Consider the following 16,628-nt stretch of genomic DNA (forward strand, 5'->3'; position numbering starts at 1 on the left):
GCGTTATTATAAAATAAATGCATAATTAAATACATTATTTACAAAATAATATTAACAATCTAGATAAGAGTAATAAAGAAAACAATGTAGAATATAATTAATATGGGGGAATTCAAATGAGAAATACTAAGTTATTACCAACAAAAGCCTATAAAATAAGATTATACAAACTATATAAAGCTCTGCTCTTTAAAAAAAATTAATGAGCATTTGATATGTTAACATACTTTTGAGTTGAGTCCCTCTATCTTCTTAAACAAATATATAATTATATATATATTAGTTAAATAAAATATAATTATTTAACTAATGCACAATTTAAATGAAATAAATTTAGCTACATTCTCAAATTAAAATATCTCTTACAATAGAATTTTTATCTAGATGCTATTTAGATGATAGCTCAGAATAATCTGCATATTTGCCATATATATTACAATATTGAATGTCTCCATAATAATGACAATGTAATTGCTCTCTTGCTAAGGATAATGCAATTTCACAGAAGTGCTTGAAAAATAAGTGCAAATACTATATTATTAGAATTTTTGCCATAGTTAGCTGACAGATTGAACCCCATATGACCTAGATGACTTAATTAATGTCAAATGTTCTTTCCTATGCATTTCTAGTGTATTGCTTCAAAGTCAATGTCCACATTTTAACATTGCTATCATAATAAAAATATAGCCTTATTTTTCTCGAATCCTTATTTTCTAGAACCACATTTAGGTGCATATATATTATCTAGATAATACAATTTAATTTAAAAAATATAGGGGAAATGGGTACATTGAAAACATTTGTTATACAGTTAATTGAATGGCATACATCAAGGTAGTCTAAGGTAATTTGCCCTTATGTTCAACTATTTAAAATAATAAGTATCAAAAAATTAAATTAATTTCTTACCTAAAATTTCAAAAAATAAATTGAAAAGCTGAGTAAAAAATCAACATCAAGTTTAACGAATTTTCAGAAGTAAACTGATATCATATCAATATGATACAAAATAATCAGATGTCTAGTTCATGTAACTTAGAATTATCAATCATAAATACATAAGGGATGTTTGAAAGTGTATTAGCCTTTAAATATATTGGGCCTTATGAATAATATTAGTATGTCACAAATTAAAGAATTTTTAATCAATGTAAAATAAAGATGTCACTATGAAATAGGTTGAATTTCCTATGTGAAATAAATAATGTATACCCAAGATAACCTGCCTTCCTTTCAATTTTGACAGAAAAACATATCTCATTTCAGAGTTTAGGTACATCCTCCTAAGTTAAATTTGATTTCCACTTAGTATGATTGTGAGTCAATAAAATGGAATATTTTTCAACCCTTTATTTTTGAATTATTTATATTTGCTTTACTTCTTAAAAAGATGACTTAAAATGGCATTATAACTCTCCACAAAAGGAAATAAACAAGAGTAAAAGAAAAATACCCAAGCTTTCTTAGAAATGTGGATTCTTAATTCTCTAGTTGCAGAATATTTTGCAATCTACATAACAGACAATCATTCTAAACATATGAATGCATATTTCCAATAAAGACAGAACACTATACCTATGTGCAGGTATCTTTCGGTTCCCAACAATCAGGATAACATCACAGAGTTGCTGTTGTTTCAAGTAACTTTCCATTTTTCTGAAGGTTTGCTCAGCATGGTGCACAGCCTGATAGAATTCTTCAGAGCTACTGGAGTCCATATCACTTTGAGGTGTCAGAGAATGGCTAGTTGCTGACAGCCTGAAAACCATACACAAAAAGAAGAGGTTTAGAAAGTGCCACCAATTGTCCAGAACTACGTACAGAATTTTAGAATTTTATAAGAAAAATCAACGCATCTCTCCTTATGTTCATCATTATTAATATATCAGAAAAATCCATTCAGTGTTAAATGATTTGTTCTAAGAAGCAATAAATGAATTGTAATTTTTTTCTCATCCTAAAGCGATTTAAAAGATAGGTTATTTGCATTTATTAAGACAGTAAATTAGTAAACTTGAAAAACATCACAGAAATGGTAAATTACAAACATGCCTATTCTAAAATTTATTACTAATAAAATGTTAATTTAATCAATTTGACATTGAGGTAGACCATCCAATTATACTATTCTAAATTACTATTCTTGTGAGGTTGTAGAAAATGTTGCCTTACAGAAGTAGGCAATTTTCATTGTGAGGACTTATAAAACATGGTTTGTAAAAAAGACTGACAAAAATTTGAAAGTAAGTTGTTTCATATTCTATATCCAACTGATTAAACAAAAACATACAGAATGTATTAGCTCAGTATTAATATATACTTAATCATGTATATATATATATATATATATATATATATATATATATATATGTATATACATGTAAAACACTTTAGGATTTCATAAAGTCCATGATACTTAAGTTTGGCTACTACATATATTAATATCATAGACTGTTATACAATGAAGACTTTAAGATACCGTATTTCATATTAAGGAGAAAACTCTCAATATACTTAGATGCATGATAGGCTCAGCAGACCCAGTCAAGTGCTCTGATAATAAATCCTTAAAACAACTTAAAAATGAAAATTTATTAAGTACATAACAATAATAATGAAGTAAATGACTTATTTCAAGATAGAAAGTAACATGGAGAATTTTGCTTTCAATTACAATGCAATAACATATTGCTGACTAAACCCCTCAACAAGAACACAAGAAAAAATTACATATAATATCAAAATAACTATTGGAATATACTTATAGCTACTAAGGCAGCCAGGACCTGAAAGAACAAGATCCTAGAAATAAGCTAAACTCATGGAAGTCAGCTCAAAATTCTACACAGCTTTTTCTCCCTCCTCAAGGTTTCTACCAACTGTAAGCAGCATAGTCTGAGAAGCTCAGAAGCTAATAATGTGGCAACTAAGCAGAACTTCTGGTGGTACCATGGGGCTTGGAGGAGGAATGGATATTGGACTTATGGGCCTCAAATGTAGTCAGAACTTGAGGACAAATGAGGGGATGTAAAGAAGGAACGTACAAGTAAGGCCGTTATTTTGTGTCACTTTTCCCCTAGCAGTATTTGCTTATTCCTAAACATGCTAGACAAGCAGAAAATAGTTTATGTGAGGTTGAAAAGTTAAACAGAGCTTGAAAGATAAAAATTTGAATTTAAGGACCAGCAAAGACAGGGGACTCTGGTAAAAAAATGGGGTTTCAACTTAACTCCCTGAAGAACTATATCCTAGAAGTCAGGGAAAGTGGAAATAGACAAGATAATACAAAGGGTGAAACCTAGATTTGAATCAATGAAATCTCTAACTGCATTAAAGTGATATAACGTAAATGCCAGCAGTCAAAATAAACCCTCTTTAGAAAGGGTTAACCTCATCCAGACTCTATTATTTCATTTATATATATATATATATATATATATATATATATATATATATATATAAATACTTGACATTAAAAAAAAAATTAGCAGGCCTATAAAGAAAGAAGACATAGAGAGAAAAACAGATATTAGAAACATGCTCCCAGGTGCTACAGATATCTTTAAATGGATGGATCCACAGTTGGTTATTTAGTAGATGTAAAAATGATTGTCATTAATATGTTTTAATATATATGACAAGCTGGAGGATTTCACAGAATATTAGGCTCTATAAAGATAAAATGAAAGTAAATAAGGAAATATAATAATTGAACTAATGATTTTGGTAAATGCACTGAACTGGTAGATTGAATGCAAATGAAGAACATAGTGATTTGAAAAATAAGTAGAAAACATTTAAACTAAAATATTGAGATAAAAAGATAAAAACCAATAGTTTGGAAAACAAATGAAACATGGTAAGAAATTATAAGATTCATGAAATTGTAGTCTAAAAAGCAGGGAAGAGACATGATGGGGCAAAGGCCATCTGAAGAAATAATGGCCAAGAGTTTTTCAAAATGTGTTAAAGACATCAAGACACAGATTCAAGATTCACTATACACCCCCTGATAAAACAAAGAAAACTACACACCACAGTAAAGTCAATGAAAAACTAAAAAGAGAATAAAAAGACTTCCACCAGAGAACAGATAAAGTGATCATTCCCCCAGTTCTTTTAATGAGACAAATATAACATTGATACAAAACCTGAAAAGGATGTTACAAGGAAGGAAAATTAATGGCCATTGTCTCTCCTAAATATATTTATAAAAATCACAGGCAAAATGTTAGTAACCAAATACAGAAATGTATGTAAAAGAAAAAATGAATACAAAAAATAAATGCATCATATATATAGTTGGTAATGCATCAAAGCTAAGTTGGACTTAATTAAAGAAAAATCTTACTTAGGTAAACCACTTCATTCATTCATACAGCAAACATCAAATTTTGTTGAACCATTTCCTCCTTGAGATTGAAAATAAAATCTATTAGTACTACTTCTACTCAACATTTTTCTGGAGGGCCTTGCCAGTGTAATGTAAGCAAAAAAAAAAATAAATAAAGCCCATTAGAGTTAGATAAGAAAAAATATATCTGATATTATTTCCAGAGGATGTGTTTGTGCACATCGAAAATCCAAAAGAATCTACAGACAAGTTTAATAATCTAAATCCATTAAAATTATGTGTGTTCTCTGTTATCTACAATATTTATCTACACAATATGGTTATTTTCATCAGACTTTACAAGTTTTCCTTTAAATATTTAAAACTAATAGAAAAATTTCTGTACCATATGTTTTCCTTTCACAAGTTTGCAAATTACAACCCCATAATATGGTCATTTCAAGGCATATATTTTAGGAATTCAAGCTCAGGCATATTTGGCAAGAACAGCAGAATTCTTCTGGACATTAACACACTGAACAGAAAAGCCACAATATTCCCTGCAGGATGCATTTTTAAATCAAGAATGAGCATAGGACAGCTTCAAGATGGCAGAGGAGTGAGACTTGGAGATTGCTTTCCTCCCCACAAATACATCGGAAATACATCTACACGTGGAACAACTCCTACAGAACACCTACTGAACACTGGCAGAAGACCTCAGACTTCCCAAAAGGCAAGAAACCCCCCACGTACCTGGGTAGGGCAAAAGAAAGAAGAAAACACAGAGACAAAAGAATAGGGATGAGAATTGCACCTCTGGGAGGGAGCTGTGAAGGAAGAAAAGTTTCCACACACTAGGAAGCCCCTTCACTGGTGGAGACAAGGGGTGGGAGGGTGGAAGCTTCGGAGCTACGGAGGAGAATGCAGCAACAGGGGTGCAGAGGGTAAAGCAGAGAGATTCCCACACAGAGGATCAGTGCTGACCAGCACTCACCAGCCTGAGAGGCTTGTCTGCTCACCCGTCAGCTGGAACGGGTTGGGGCTGGGAGCTGAGGGTCAGGGTTCAGAGGTCAGATCCCAGGAATAGAACTGGGGTTGGCTGTGTGAACACAGCCTCAAGGGGGCTAGTGCACCACAGCTAGCAAGGAGGGAGTCCGGGAAAAAGTCTGGAACTGCCTAAGAGGCAAGGGACCATTGTTTTGGGGTGTGCACGGGGAGGAGATTCAGAACACTGCCTAAATGAGCTCCAGAGATGGGTCCAAGTCCTGGCTATCAGCTCAGACACCAGAGATGGTCATAAAATTCTAAGGCTGATGCTACAGCCATCAAGAAGCCTGTGTGCAAGCACAGGTCACTATCCACACCTCCCCTCCCGGGAGCCTGTGCAGCCCGCCACAGCAGGGTCCCATGATCCAGGGAAAACTTCCCCGGGAGAACACACGGCACACCTCAGGCTGTTGCAACGTCACACTGGTTCCTGCTGCCGCAGGCTAGCCCCACATTCCATACCCCTCCTTTCCCCCCCCCACCCCCCGCCTGAGTGAGCCAGAGCCACCAAATCAGCTGCTCCTTTAACCCCATCCTGTCTGGGTAGGGAAGAGATGCCCTCAGGTGACCTACATGCAGAGGCGGGACCAATCCAAAGCTGAAACCCAGGAGCTGTGAGAACAAAGAAGAGAAAGGGAAATCTCTCCAGCAGCCTCAGGAGCAGTGGATTAAATCTCCACAATGAACTTGACGTACTCTGCATCTGTGGAATATCTGAATAACAAAGAATTATCCCAAAATTGAGATGGTGGACATTGAGAGCAGTGATATACATATATTTTTTCTTTTTCTCTTTTTGTGAGTGTGTATGTGTATGCTTCTTTGAGTGATTTTGTCTGTATAGCTTTGCTTTTACCATTAGTCCTAGGGTTCTGTGTGTCCGTTTTTTTGTTTTTGTTTATTTTTTGTATAGTTTTTTAGCACTTGTTATCATGGGTGGATTTGGTTTTTGGTTTGGTTGTTCCCTTCTTTCTTTCTTTCTTTTTTTATTATTTTTCAATTTTTGTTACTTTTAATAATATTTTTTTATGTTAATAACTTTATTTTATTTTATTTATTTATTTATTTTATTTATTTTATTTATTTATTTATTTTTTCCTCCCTTTTCTTCTGAGTTGTGTTGCTGACAGTGTCTTGGTGCTGTGGTCGGGTATCAGGCCTGTGCCTCTGAGGTGGGAGAGCCAAGTTCAAGACATTGGTCCACCAGGGACCTCTGGGCTCTACATAATATCAAACGGAGAAAGCTCTACCAGAGATCTCCATCTCAGTGCCAAGACCCAGCTCCACTCAATGACCAGCAAGCTACAGTGCTGGACACCCAATGCCAAACAACTAGCAAGATGGGAACACAACTTCATCCATTAACAGAGAGGCTGCCTAAAACCATAATAAGGTCACAGACACCCCAAAACACACCACTGGATGCCGTCCTGCCCACCAGAAAGACAAGATCCAGCCTCATCCTCTGGAATACAGGCACTAGTCCCCTCCAAAAGGAAGGCTACATAAGCCACTGAACCAATCTAAACCACTGGGTGCAGACACCAAAAACGATGGGAACTACTAACCTGCAGCCTGTGAACAGCAGACCCCAAACGTAGTAAGTTAAGCAAAATGAGAAGACAGAGAAACACACAGCAGATGAAGGAGCAAGGTAAAAACCCATGACACCAAACAAATGAAGAGGAAATAGGCAGCCTACCAGAAAAAGCATTCAGAGTAATGATAGTAAAGATGATCCAAAATCTTGGAAATAGAATGGAGAATATACAAGAAACGTTTAACAAGGACCTAGAAGAACTGAAGAGCAAACAATGATGAACAAGACAATAAATGAAATTAAAAATTCTTTAGAAGGAATCAATAGCAGAATAACGGAGGCAGAAGAACAGAAAAGTGACCTAGGAGATAAAAGAGTGGAAATAACTACTGTAGAGCAGAATAATGAAAAGAGAATGAAAAGAACTGAGGACAGTCACAGAGAACTCTGGGACAACATTAAATGCACCAACATTCAAATTATAGGAGTCCCAGAAGAAGAAGAGAAAAAGAAAGTGACTGAGAAAATATTTGAAGAGATTATACTTGAAAACATCCCGAATATGGGAAAGGAAATAGTCAATCAAGTCCAGGAAGCATAGAGAGTCCCATACTAGATAAATCCAAGGAGAAACATGCCAAGACACATATTAATCAAACTATCAAAAATTAAATACAAAGAAGAAATATTAAAAGCAGCAAGGGAAAAACAACAAATAGCATACAAGGGAATCCCCATAAGGTTAAAAGCTGATCTTTCAGCAGAAACTCTGTAAGCCAAAAGGGAGTGGCAGAACATATTTAGAGTGATGAAAGGGAAAAAACCTACAACCAAGATTACTCTACACAACAAGGATCTCATTCAGATTCGACAGAGAAATTAAAACCTTTACAGACAAGTGAAAGATGAGAATTCAGCACCAACAAACCAAGTTTACAACAAATGCTAAAAGAAATTCTCTAAGCAGGAAACACAAGAGAAGGAAAAGACCTACAAAAACAAACAAACAAAAAATAAGAAAATGGTAATAGGAACATACATATCAGTAATTACCTTAAATGTAAATGGATTAAATGCGCTAACCAAAAGACATAGACAGGCTGAATGGATGCAAAAACAAGACCAGTATATATGCTGTCTACAAGAGACCCACTTCAGACCTAGGGACACATACAGACTGAAAGTGAGGGGATGGAAAAAGATATTCCATGAAAATGGAAATCAGAAGAATGCTGGAGTAGCAATTCTCATATCACACAAAATAGACTTTAAAATAAAGATTATTACAAGAGACAAAGAAGGACACTACATAATGATTAAGGGATCAATCTAAGAAGAAGATAGAACAATTGTAAATATTTATGCACCCAATATATAAGCACTTCAATACATAAGGCAAATGCTAACTGCCATAAAAGGGGAAATCGACAGTAACACAATCATAGTAGGGGACTTTAACACCCCACTTTCACCAATGGACACATCATCCAAAATGAAAATAAATAAGGAAACACAAGCTTTAAAGGATACATTAAACAAGATGGACTTAATTGATATCTATCAGATATTCCAGTCAAAAACAACAGAATACACTTTCTTCTCAAGTGCTCATGGAACATTCTCCAGGATAGATCATATCTTGGATCACAAATCAAGCCTTGGTAAATTTAAGAAAACTGAAATTGCATCAAGTACCTTTTCCAACCACAACGCTATGAGACTAAATAGCAATTACAGGAAAGATCTGCAAAAAATACAAACACATGGAGGCTAAACAATACACTACTCAATAACCAAGAGATCACTGAAGAAATCAAAGAGGAAATCAAAAAATACCTAGAAACAAATGCAATGAAAACACAATGACCCAAAACCTATGGGATGCAGCAAAAGCAGTTCTAAGAGGGAAGTTTATAGCAATACAATCCTACCTCAAGAAAGAAGAAACGTCTCAAATAAACAACCTAACCTTACACCTAAAACAATTAGAGAAAGAAGAACAAAAGACCCCAAAGTTAGCAGAAGGAAAGAAATCATAAAGATCGGATCAGAAATAAATGAAAAAGATATGAAGAAAACAATAGCAAAGATCAATAAAACTAAAAGCTGGTTCTTTGAGAAGATAAACAAAATTGATAAACCATTAGTCAGACTCATCAAGAAAAAAGGGAGAAGACTCAAATAACTAGAAGTAGAAATGAAAAAGGAGAGGTAACAACTGACACTGCAGAAATACAAAGGATCATGAGAAATTACTACAAGCAACTCTATGCCAATAAAATGGACAACCTGGAAGAAATGGACAAATTCTTAGAAAAGCCTAACCTTCTGAGACTGAACCAGGCATAAATAGAAAATATAAACAGACCAATCACATGCCTGAAATTGAGACTGTGATTAAAAATCTTCCAAACAAAAAAGCCCAGGGCCAGATGGCTTCAAGGCGAACTCTATGAAACATTTAGAGAAGAGCTAACACCTATCCTTCTCAAACTCTTCCAAAATATTGCAGTGGGAGGAACACTCCCAAACTCCTTCTACAAGGCCACCATCACCCTGATACCATAACCAGACAAAGATGTCACAATGAAAACTAAAGGCCAATATCACTGATGAACCTAGATGCAAAAATCCTCAACAAAATCCTAGCAAACAGAATCCAACAGCACATTAAAAGGATCATACACCATGATCAAGTGGGGTTTATCCCAGGAATGCAAGAATTGCTCAATATACACAAATCAATCAATGAGATACACCATATTAACAAATTGAAGGAGAAAAACCATATGATCTTCTCAGTAGATGCAGAAAAAGCTTTTGGCAAAATTCAACACCCATTTATGATAAAAAAAAAAAAAAACCTCCAGAAAGTAGGCATAGATTTAACTTACCTCAACATAATAAAGGCTATATATGACAAACCCACAGCCAACATCGTTTTCAATGGTGAAAAACTGAAACCATTTCCACTAAAATCAGGAATAAGACAAGGTTGCCCACTCTCACCACTATTATTCAGCATAGTTTTGGAAGTTTTAGCCACAGAATTCAGAGAAGAAAAAGAAATAAAAGGAATCTAAATCAGAAAAGAAGTAAAGCTGTCACTGTTTGCAGATGACATGATACTATACATAGAGAATCCCAAAGGTGCTACAAGAAAGCTACTAGAGCTAATCAAGGAATATGGTAAAGTAGCAGGATACAAAATTAATGCACAGAAATCTCTTGCATTCCTATACAGTAATGATGAAAAATCTGAAAGAGAAATTAAGGAAACACTCCCATTTACCATTGCGACTAAAAGAATAAAATACCTAGGAATATACATACCTAAGGACACAATAAATGCTGGAAAGGGTGTGGAGAAAAGGGAACCCTCTTTTACTGTTGATGGGAATGTAAGGTGATACAGCCACTATGCAGAACAGTATGGAGGTTCCTTAAAAAACTAAAAATAGGGCTACCATATGACCCAGCAATCCCATTACTGGGCATATACCCTGAGAAAACCATAATTCAAAAAGAGTCATGTACCACAATGTTCATTGCAGGTCTATTTGCAATAGCCAGGACATGAAAGCAACCTAAGCGTCCATCAACAGATGAATGGATAAAGAAGATGTGGTACGTATATACAATAGAATATTACTCAGCCATAAAAAGAAACAAAATTGAGTTATTTGTAGTGAGGTGGATGGACCTATAGTCTGTCATACAGAGTGAAGTAAGTCAGAAAAAGAAAAACAAATACCGTATGCTAACACACATATATATGGAATCTAAAAATAAAAAGGTTATGAAGAACCTAAGGGCAGGACAGGAATAAAGACGCAGATGTAGAGAATAGACTTGAGGACATGGAGAGGGGTAAGGGTAAGCTGGGATGAAGTGAGAGAGTGGCATGGGCTTATATATACTACCAAATGTAAAATAGATAGCTAGTGGGAAGCAGTCGCATAGCACAGGGAGATCAGCTCAGTGCTTTGTGATCACCTAGAGGGTTGGGATAGGGAGGGTGGGAGGCAGACGCAAGAGGGAGATATGGGGATATATGTATATGTATAGCTGATTCACTTTGCTATAAAGCAGAAACTAACACACCATTGTAAAGCACTTATACTCCAATAAAGATGTTAAAAAAAAATTACCATAACCAAGATAATAGATTTTTTCACCTTCACTCAAAAATATCCTTGTGACCATGGCAATCCTTTTCTCTTGTCCCTCTCCAGGATAGAAGAACCACTGCTTTGACTATAAAATTATTATATTAGCAAGGACTTACTTATTTAAAATTCAATTAGTCATTGGCATTGAGAGTTGACCTAAGGTTTCTCTAGTTCAAAGAGAAATAAGAGTAATCTATAGTTGGAGGCAAGAATAATGATAGGAATCAAATATAAACAATATTTATTTGAATATATATTGTACTCATAGCTATGCATTGCTGAGTAATAACATGAAAAGACTGGGTTAGGGTGATAGTTTCTATAAAATAGACAAGAGTTGGGGAAAGAAAGCCATCACCAAATATAGGATATCAGACAAACCCCTCATTTTCCTAGGACTGGCTCTGACTGTAGCAATCTCTACATTGTTGTGGTCAAAATCAGGTGTGTGCCGTTTGCTCATTATAACTGAAAGTTATTACCATTGAGAAACATCTGGCATAATTTGTTTTTCATGTGATTCACTGGCTATGTTTTAGAGCTACTAATGAGGAAGAAAACAGTCAATTTATGGACAAGTTCTTTTGCCCTCTTAACTTTTTGTGCTCTGCATGAATCAACCACAATATTGTTAATTCCCCTTAGGGGTTCCCTCTCTATCAACAATTCAAGAATTTAATAGACACATGCCAGGTAAAGCTTTAAGAGTTCATAATATAGAAGGCCATTACGAGAGCCATTTTATATTCACCTAATAGGCACAGAAGTGAGAGTAAAAAGGAGTTTCATTTAACTTTTCATAATCTCAAGGAAAAGACAACTAAAACATCCTTTTTATCGTGACTGAAATCCTTTAGAGTACCTTGAAGCAGTAGCAGCATGTTAAAAAAAAAATGCTATTTTCAAGAAGGTTGTACTCAGTGTGAATAAGTGACATGGGGTTTGTTGTTTTCAGTGTCCTCAAGCAGTCACACTGTTAGAGCTTAATCATTTCTGTTTACCATGCCTTATCATAATGTAAGAATATTTTTCTACCTGTGACTCTAGGAATGTAATTAAAAATGTTATTGCAATGTAAGAAAGAAAACAAAAATCATAAAGTCCCCTTGCCTTTTATTTTATTTACTTTCAATTTTTAGATACGAAGTATCATATGTTGGTTGTTATTAAATTTTAATCCTTGATCTTTCTGTTGTAATGTTAGAGGGAAAAAGTAGAAATAAATGTTGTAGATAAGTCTGGCTTAAATACTTTCAATAACAGTAAGCTCATGTCTACTTAACACATATTTTTATGAATAATTATTTGAAATTATCTGTAGTAGATTAAATGGCATCCCCCCAAGATATGTCTATCCAGAACCTCAGAATGCAATCTTATTTGGAATAAAGGCCTGTGCAGATATAATTAAGGTAAGGATCTCAAGATGAGATCATCTTGGATTAGGGTGGGTTCTAAATCCAATGACAAGTGTTTTTATAAGAGGCCAAAAAAAGAGAATATGGAAGCACAAAGAGAAGGTATGTGAAGATGGAGACAGAGACTGGAGCTATGCTGTCACAGCCAAACAACCTTTGGAGACACCAAAACCTGGAAGAGGCAGGAAAGATTCTCCTGTAGAGGTTTTAGATGGAGGGGGGGGCTGCCAACCCCTTGATTTCAGATTTTTTGCTCCAGAACTTTGAAAGAATAAATTTCTGTTGTTTTCAGCCATCAAAAAAAAAAAAAAAAAAAGAAGAGCATAACATTATCGACTCTCAGGTAACTAAGGAGAATCAAATCAGGACTGTAGGTTGCCCAATTAGATCAAGACTAACTCTTTGAGACCTTGATATTTCTGGTCTAGTATCAGACTGAATGAATAACATCTAAAAGTCAAGATATTAGAGACAGCCCTGCAAAATGGCTCCAGATTGGTTTAGAGGAGGTCTGAGATAAATTCAAATCCTTATGTTAACTTCCTACAGGTTAAGTAACATCCTTAAGGCAGAAAGTTTTACACCTTATTAAGAACTTTGTAGCTTGGGAAATTTTATTGGGAAAAAAAAAATTAGTATACTTTATTTTCAAGTCACTCAAGTTATGATGGGTGCAATATTAGACCAAATAGTGAAAAATAGAATATCTTTCAATTTCAGTTTTAGAGCTTGGTGAGACCATAGACATAAAATGAAACAGGGCATAGAATTTGACAGGATTTATTCAAAGTCAAAAAGCTAATTACTGTCAAGATAGCCTCCTTTTACATAATATAGGTACATTAACAAATCTTGATTATGACATAGACATGGCCTTTTTCTGAAGAATTTGAAAATAATTTGAGAATAAGTCTTAAAAGAACAGAGAGCTAGAAACTAGCCTCAAAAATAATTTTTTTTAGAGTTCATGCTCACGCCTAGATTTCATTCCTAAAATTTCTCATGCTTTGTTTCTCCATATTATATATGAAAACAAGTCACTTCTCTCGAAAGTTAGTTAATCTGCCAGAGTAATAGTTATGTTGGTTTGTCTCTATTTTCTCCTTATAAAGTCACTGTCACAGTGCTTACATGTTTCCTTATAAATCATTTCCTGATCTCAGAATTGAGTAGGGCTTGCTGTTCTTGAACTTTGGTTCAGGATCTAAAAAGGAGTTTCAGGATGCGTATGATTTTTAAGTTAAAGTTCATTGTATCTTTAAGACCCATCGTATATCTAGGCTTATTATTTTAACAAATGCTTAAAATTTTAGAAAATAGAGATCATATCTTTACAACGTTTCCTATAAGTATTAAGAAAGAACCTGACATTGGATTATTTCTGTTATTGTCTAAGTTTTATTTCTTCAGCTTAAATAAACTTTATAATCTCTTTCCAATCTGAGTCTCTCAGATGTTTCGATCTGACATTGTAATGTGTATCCTTATTGTGACCCAACAATATAAAGCTTCTAGCTTTAAGAAAGACAGTTTTAAAAGTCCAATATGACTTCTTCTGATCAGAATTTAAAGATATTAAAGATTTCCCCAACCTTTGTAAAACAATAAAACAAAGAAAAATTTTTCTTGACCTTGTGAAAAGAACTATGTCAGGATGACTGAGATGTGACATGAGAGCCTCCATATTTGCTGCCCATGTGGGGCTTCTGCTGAACCCTGTAAATTAAAGCTGATAAGTAATTGCTGAGAACTAGACTTTGCCTAGCCTAAGAAAACATAACTTTCCCTAGTAACAGATGAGATGCATTCCACAAATCAATCATATGTAAAGAAAAATTTTCCCTCCAATCCAAATTCTTGGTGAACAACTTGTGTAAGCCTGCATTAACTTCCCACTTTTTCCTATTAAAAACCCTTACCCATTTTCTTCTGATGGGACACCATTCTGATTTTCTCCAGAAACTTTGATCCTTGAATTGCAATTCTAAGACCCCATATAAAGTACCTCTTTGCCTTTTTATAGTTTGCAGTCCTTTCAGCTGACATTTTTGGTGTCAGAAGTGGGATGCAAAGCGCTCTTCCCCCCATCTCTGAAGCTGATGTAGATCTGAGCAAGGTACCTGTGTGAGTCCATTGTGCTCTGTCACATCCCTTGTTGCTCTGGACCTGGGTCATAAGTCCTCTTGGTCCAGGACCTCCTTCCTTGGTTGAGGTTTAGGCCATTATTCTTGGTGTCTTTTATTTGATCAATCACATGAGAGATTGCTCTCTTTTGGTGAGTGTGCTATAATGGGAAGTTTACAGTCTAAGACTGTTATGAGGGAGGATTATCACCTATCTGGGACTCCTGCTGGGTACAGGTACAAAAAGTATGGGGTTGCCTCTTGTGCTTACCTAGGTAAATGGCAATGATATAACAGAGATGACATAAAATTGCACTGGCTAGAATAGGGAACTTTTGAAATTCCAAAATTGGTCTTTTCTGTGTGTGCATAATTAGAAGCTAAAAGGTCTGAAACTAAACAAATAGAGTGGGAAACCTATTATAATTGGTATACTGAAGTCTCCCAATGAACTCATGAAACCCAAAAGGTCTGTGAATCTAAAATTGCTTCACTGCATTTGGCACCACTGGGGCTCCAGGGATCCAAGTAGTCATACCACTTCTATGCCCTGTCCTCACTGGGGCAGACCCAAGAGCTCCAAGTCAGCCTCAGGACAAGACTCCTGTGGGTGGACCACACACAGAGGTGGGGATAAAACCAAAGCTGAACCCCAGGAATGGGGTGACTAAGGAAGAAGATTAAAAATCTTTACATCAGATGTACAAGCTGCAGATTAAATCCCCACGATCAGCTAGGTAGACACTGCGTCTATGGAATATCTGAGTAGAAAATGAATGTTCGTACAAATAAAAATGGTCTAGCAATGGCAGCTGTGGACTTTGGGGACAAGTGCAGGCAGGAATTGGGCAGGATTGGACTCTGAGTGGTGCCCACAGGGCCCTCAGCAAGTCCAGAGACCAGCCCAGAGGCAGAAGAGAGTCTCTTGGGGAGGTGGAGGTGGGCTGTGGCTCATGGCGTGTGCAAGAACATTTACAGCTGAGAATCCAGGGAAACATAATTATTACTATTAATTTGATTATGTTTTGTTTCATTCTGTTTTTGGTTCTGGCATTTTTTCTTTGTTGTTGTTTTAGTATTTTTTTCTTCTATTTAATCTTTTGGGATCTTCATGTTTTATAACATTTTTTTTAATTTATATTTCTATTTTTACTTTGCTTTTCTGTTGTTCTGTGATCTTTTCCCTTATCTTTTTTCTTCTTCTTTTTCTTTAATATATTTTTAATTTTTTTTTTTTTATATTTCCATTTCTACTTTACTTTTCTGTTGCTCTGTGTCTTTTCCCATTTTATTTTAGTCATTTTTATCAGTTTGTTCTGTTTCCTTGCTTTATTCTTCAGTTGGCACACTGCTTTGGTTTGTTTTTAGGTTTTCTGTTTTTCTTAGTTCTGATCCTAATTGATTTCGTTTTTGGGTTCCTCTGTTAGTCTGGTTGTTCTCTTGCTTTTTGTTTTAATTTGTTCTGTTTTTGTTTCTTTTGCATGTGCGTTTCCTTGTTTCTCTTTCTGTTTGTTTGATTTTTCTTTTTCAATTTATTTTATTTATTTATTTTTCATTGTGTTGGGTCTTCACTGCTGCATGTGAACTCTCTAGTTGTGGCGAGTGGGGGCTACTCTTCATTGTGGTGTGCTTCTCTTGTTGCCGAGCACATGCTCTAGGCATGCAGGCTTCAGTAGTGTGGCACGAGGGCTCAGTAGATGTGGCTGACGGGCTCTAGAGCACAGGATCAGTAGTTGTGGTGCATGGGCTTAATTGCTCTGTGACATGTGGGATCTTCCTGGACCAGGGCTCGAACATGTGTCCCCTGCATTGGCAGGTGGATACCTAACCACTGCACCACCAGGGAAGTCCCTGTTTGTTTGATATTGTTTTATCATTTCTCTGGGGTTTTGTCTTTTTTTTTCCTTCTTTAGTTTATATGTATGTATATATATATATATATATATATATATATATATATTTCTACTGTCCTTTTATGCTGTTCTGTCT

At 35.3% G+C, this 16,628-nt stretch overlaps 1 protein-coding gene across 2 annotated transcripts in view; it reads right to left on the reverse strand.

Annotated features, from left to right (window-relative positions):
- The window catches only part of KLHL1 (kelch like family member 1), a 418,372-nt gene that overhangs the window by 254,924 nt on the left and 146,820 nt on the right, over positions 1 to 16,628 (reverse strand). The window contains exon 2 of one of the 2 annotated variants that reach the window (XM_059902585.1): positions 1,579 to 1,761. The exons of the other annotated variant lie outside the window; for it this stretch is intronic. Within the exon in view, the coding sequence (XP_059758568.1) occupies positions 1,579 to 1,761 (183 nt within the window). The remainder of the gene's footprint in view (positions 1 to 1,578; positions 1,762 to 16,628) is intronic. 2 annotated transcript variants of the gene reach the window in all.

This window comes from Balaenoptera ricei, chromosome 18, assembly GCF_028023285.1.
Source record: "Balaenoptera ricei isolate mBalRic1 chromosome 18, mBalRic1.hap2, whole genome shotgun sequence".
Lineage (NCBI taxonomy): Eukaryota > Metazoa > Chordata > Mammalia > Artiodactyla > Balaenopteridae > Balaenoptera > Balaenoptera ricei.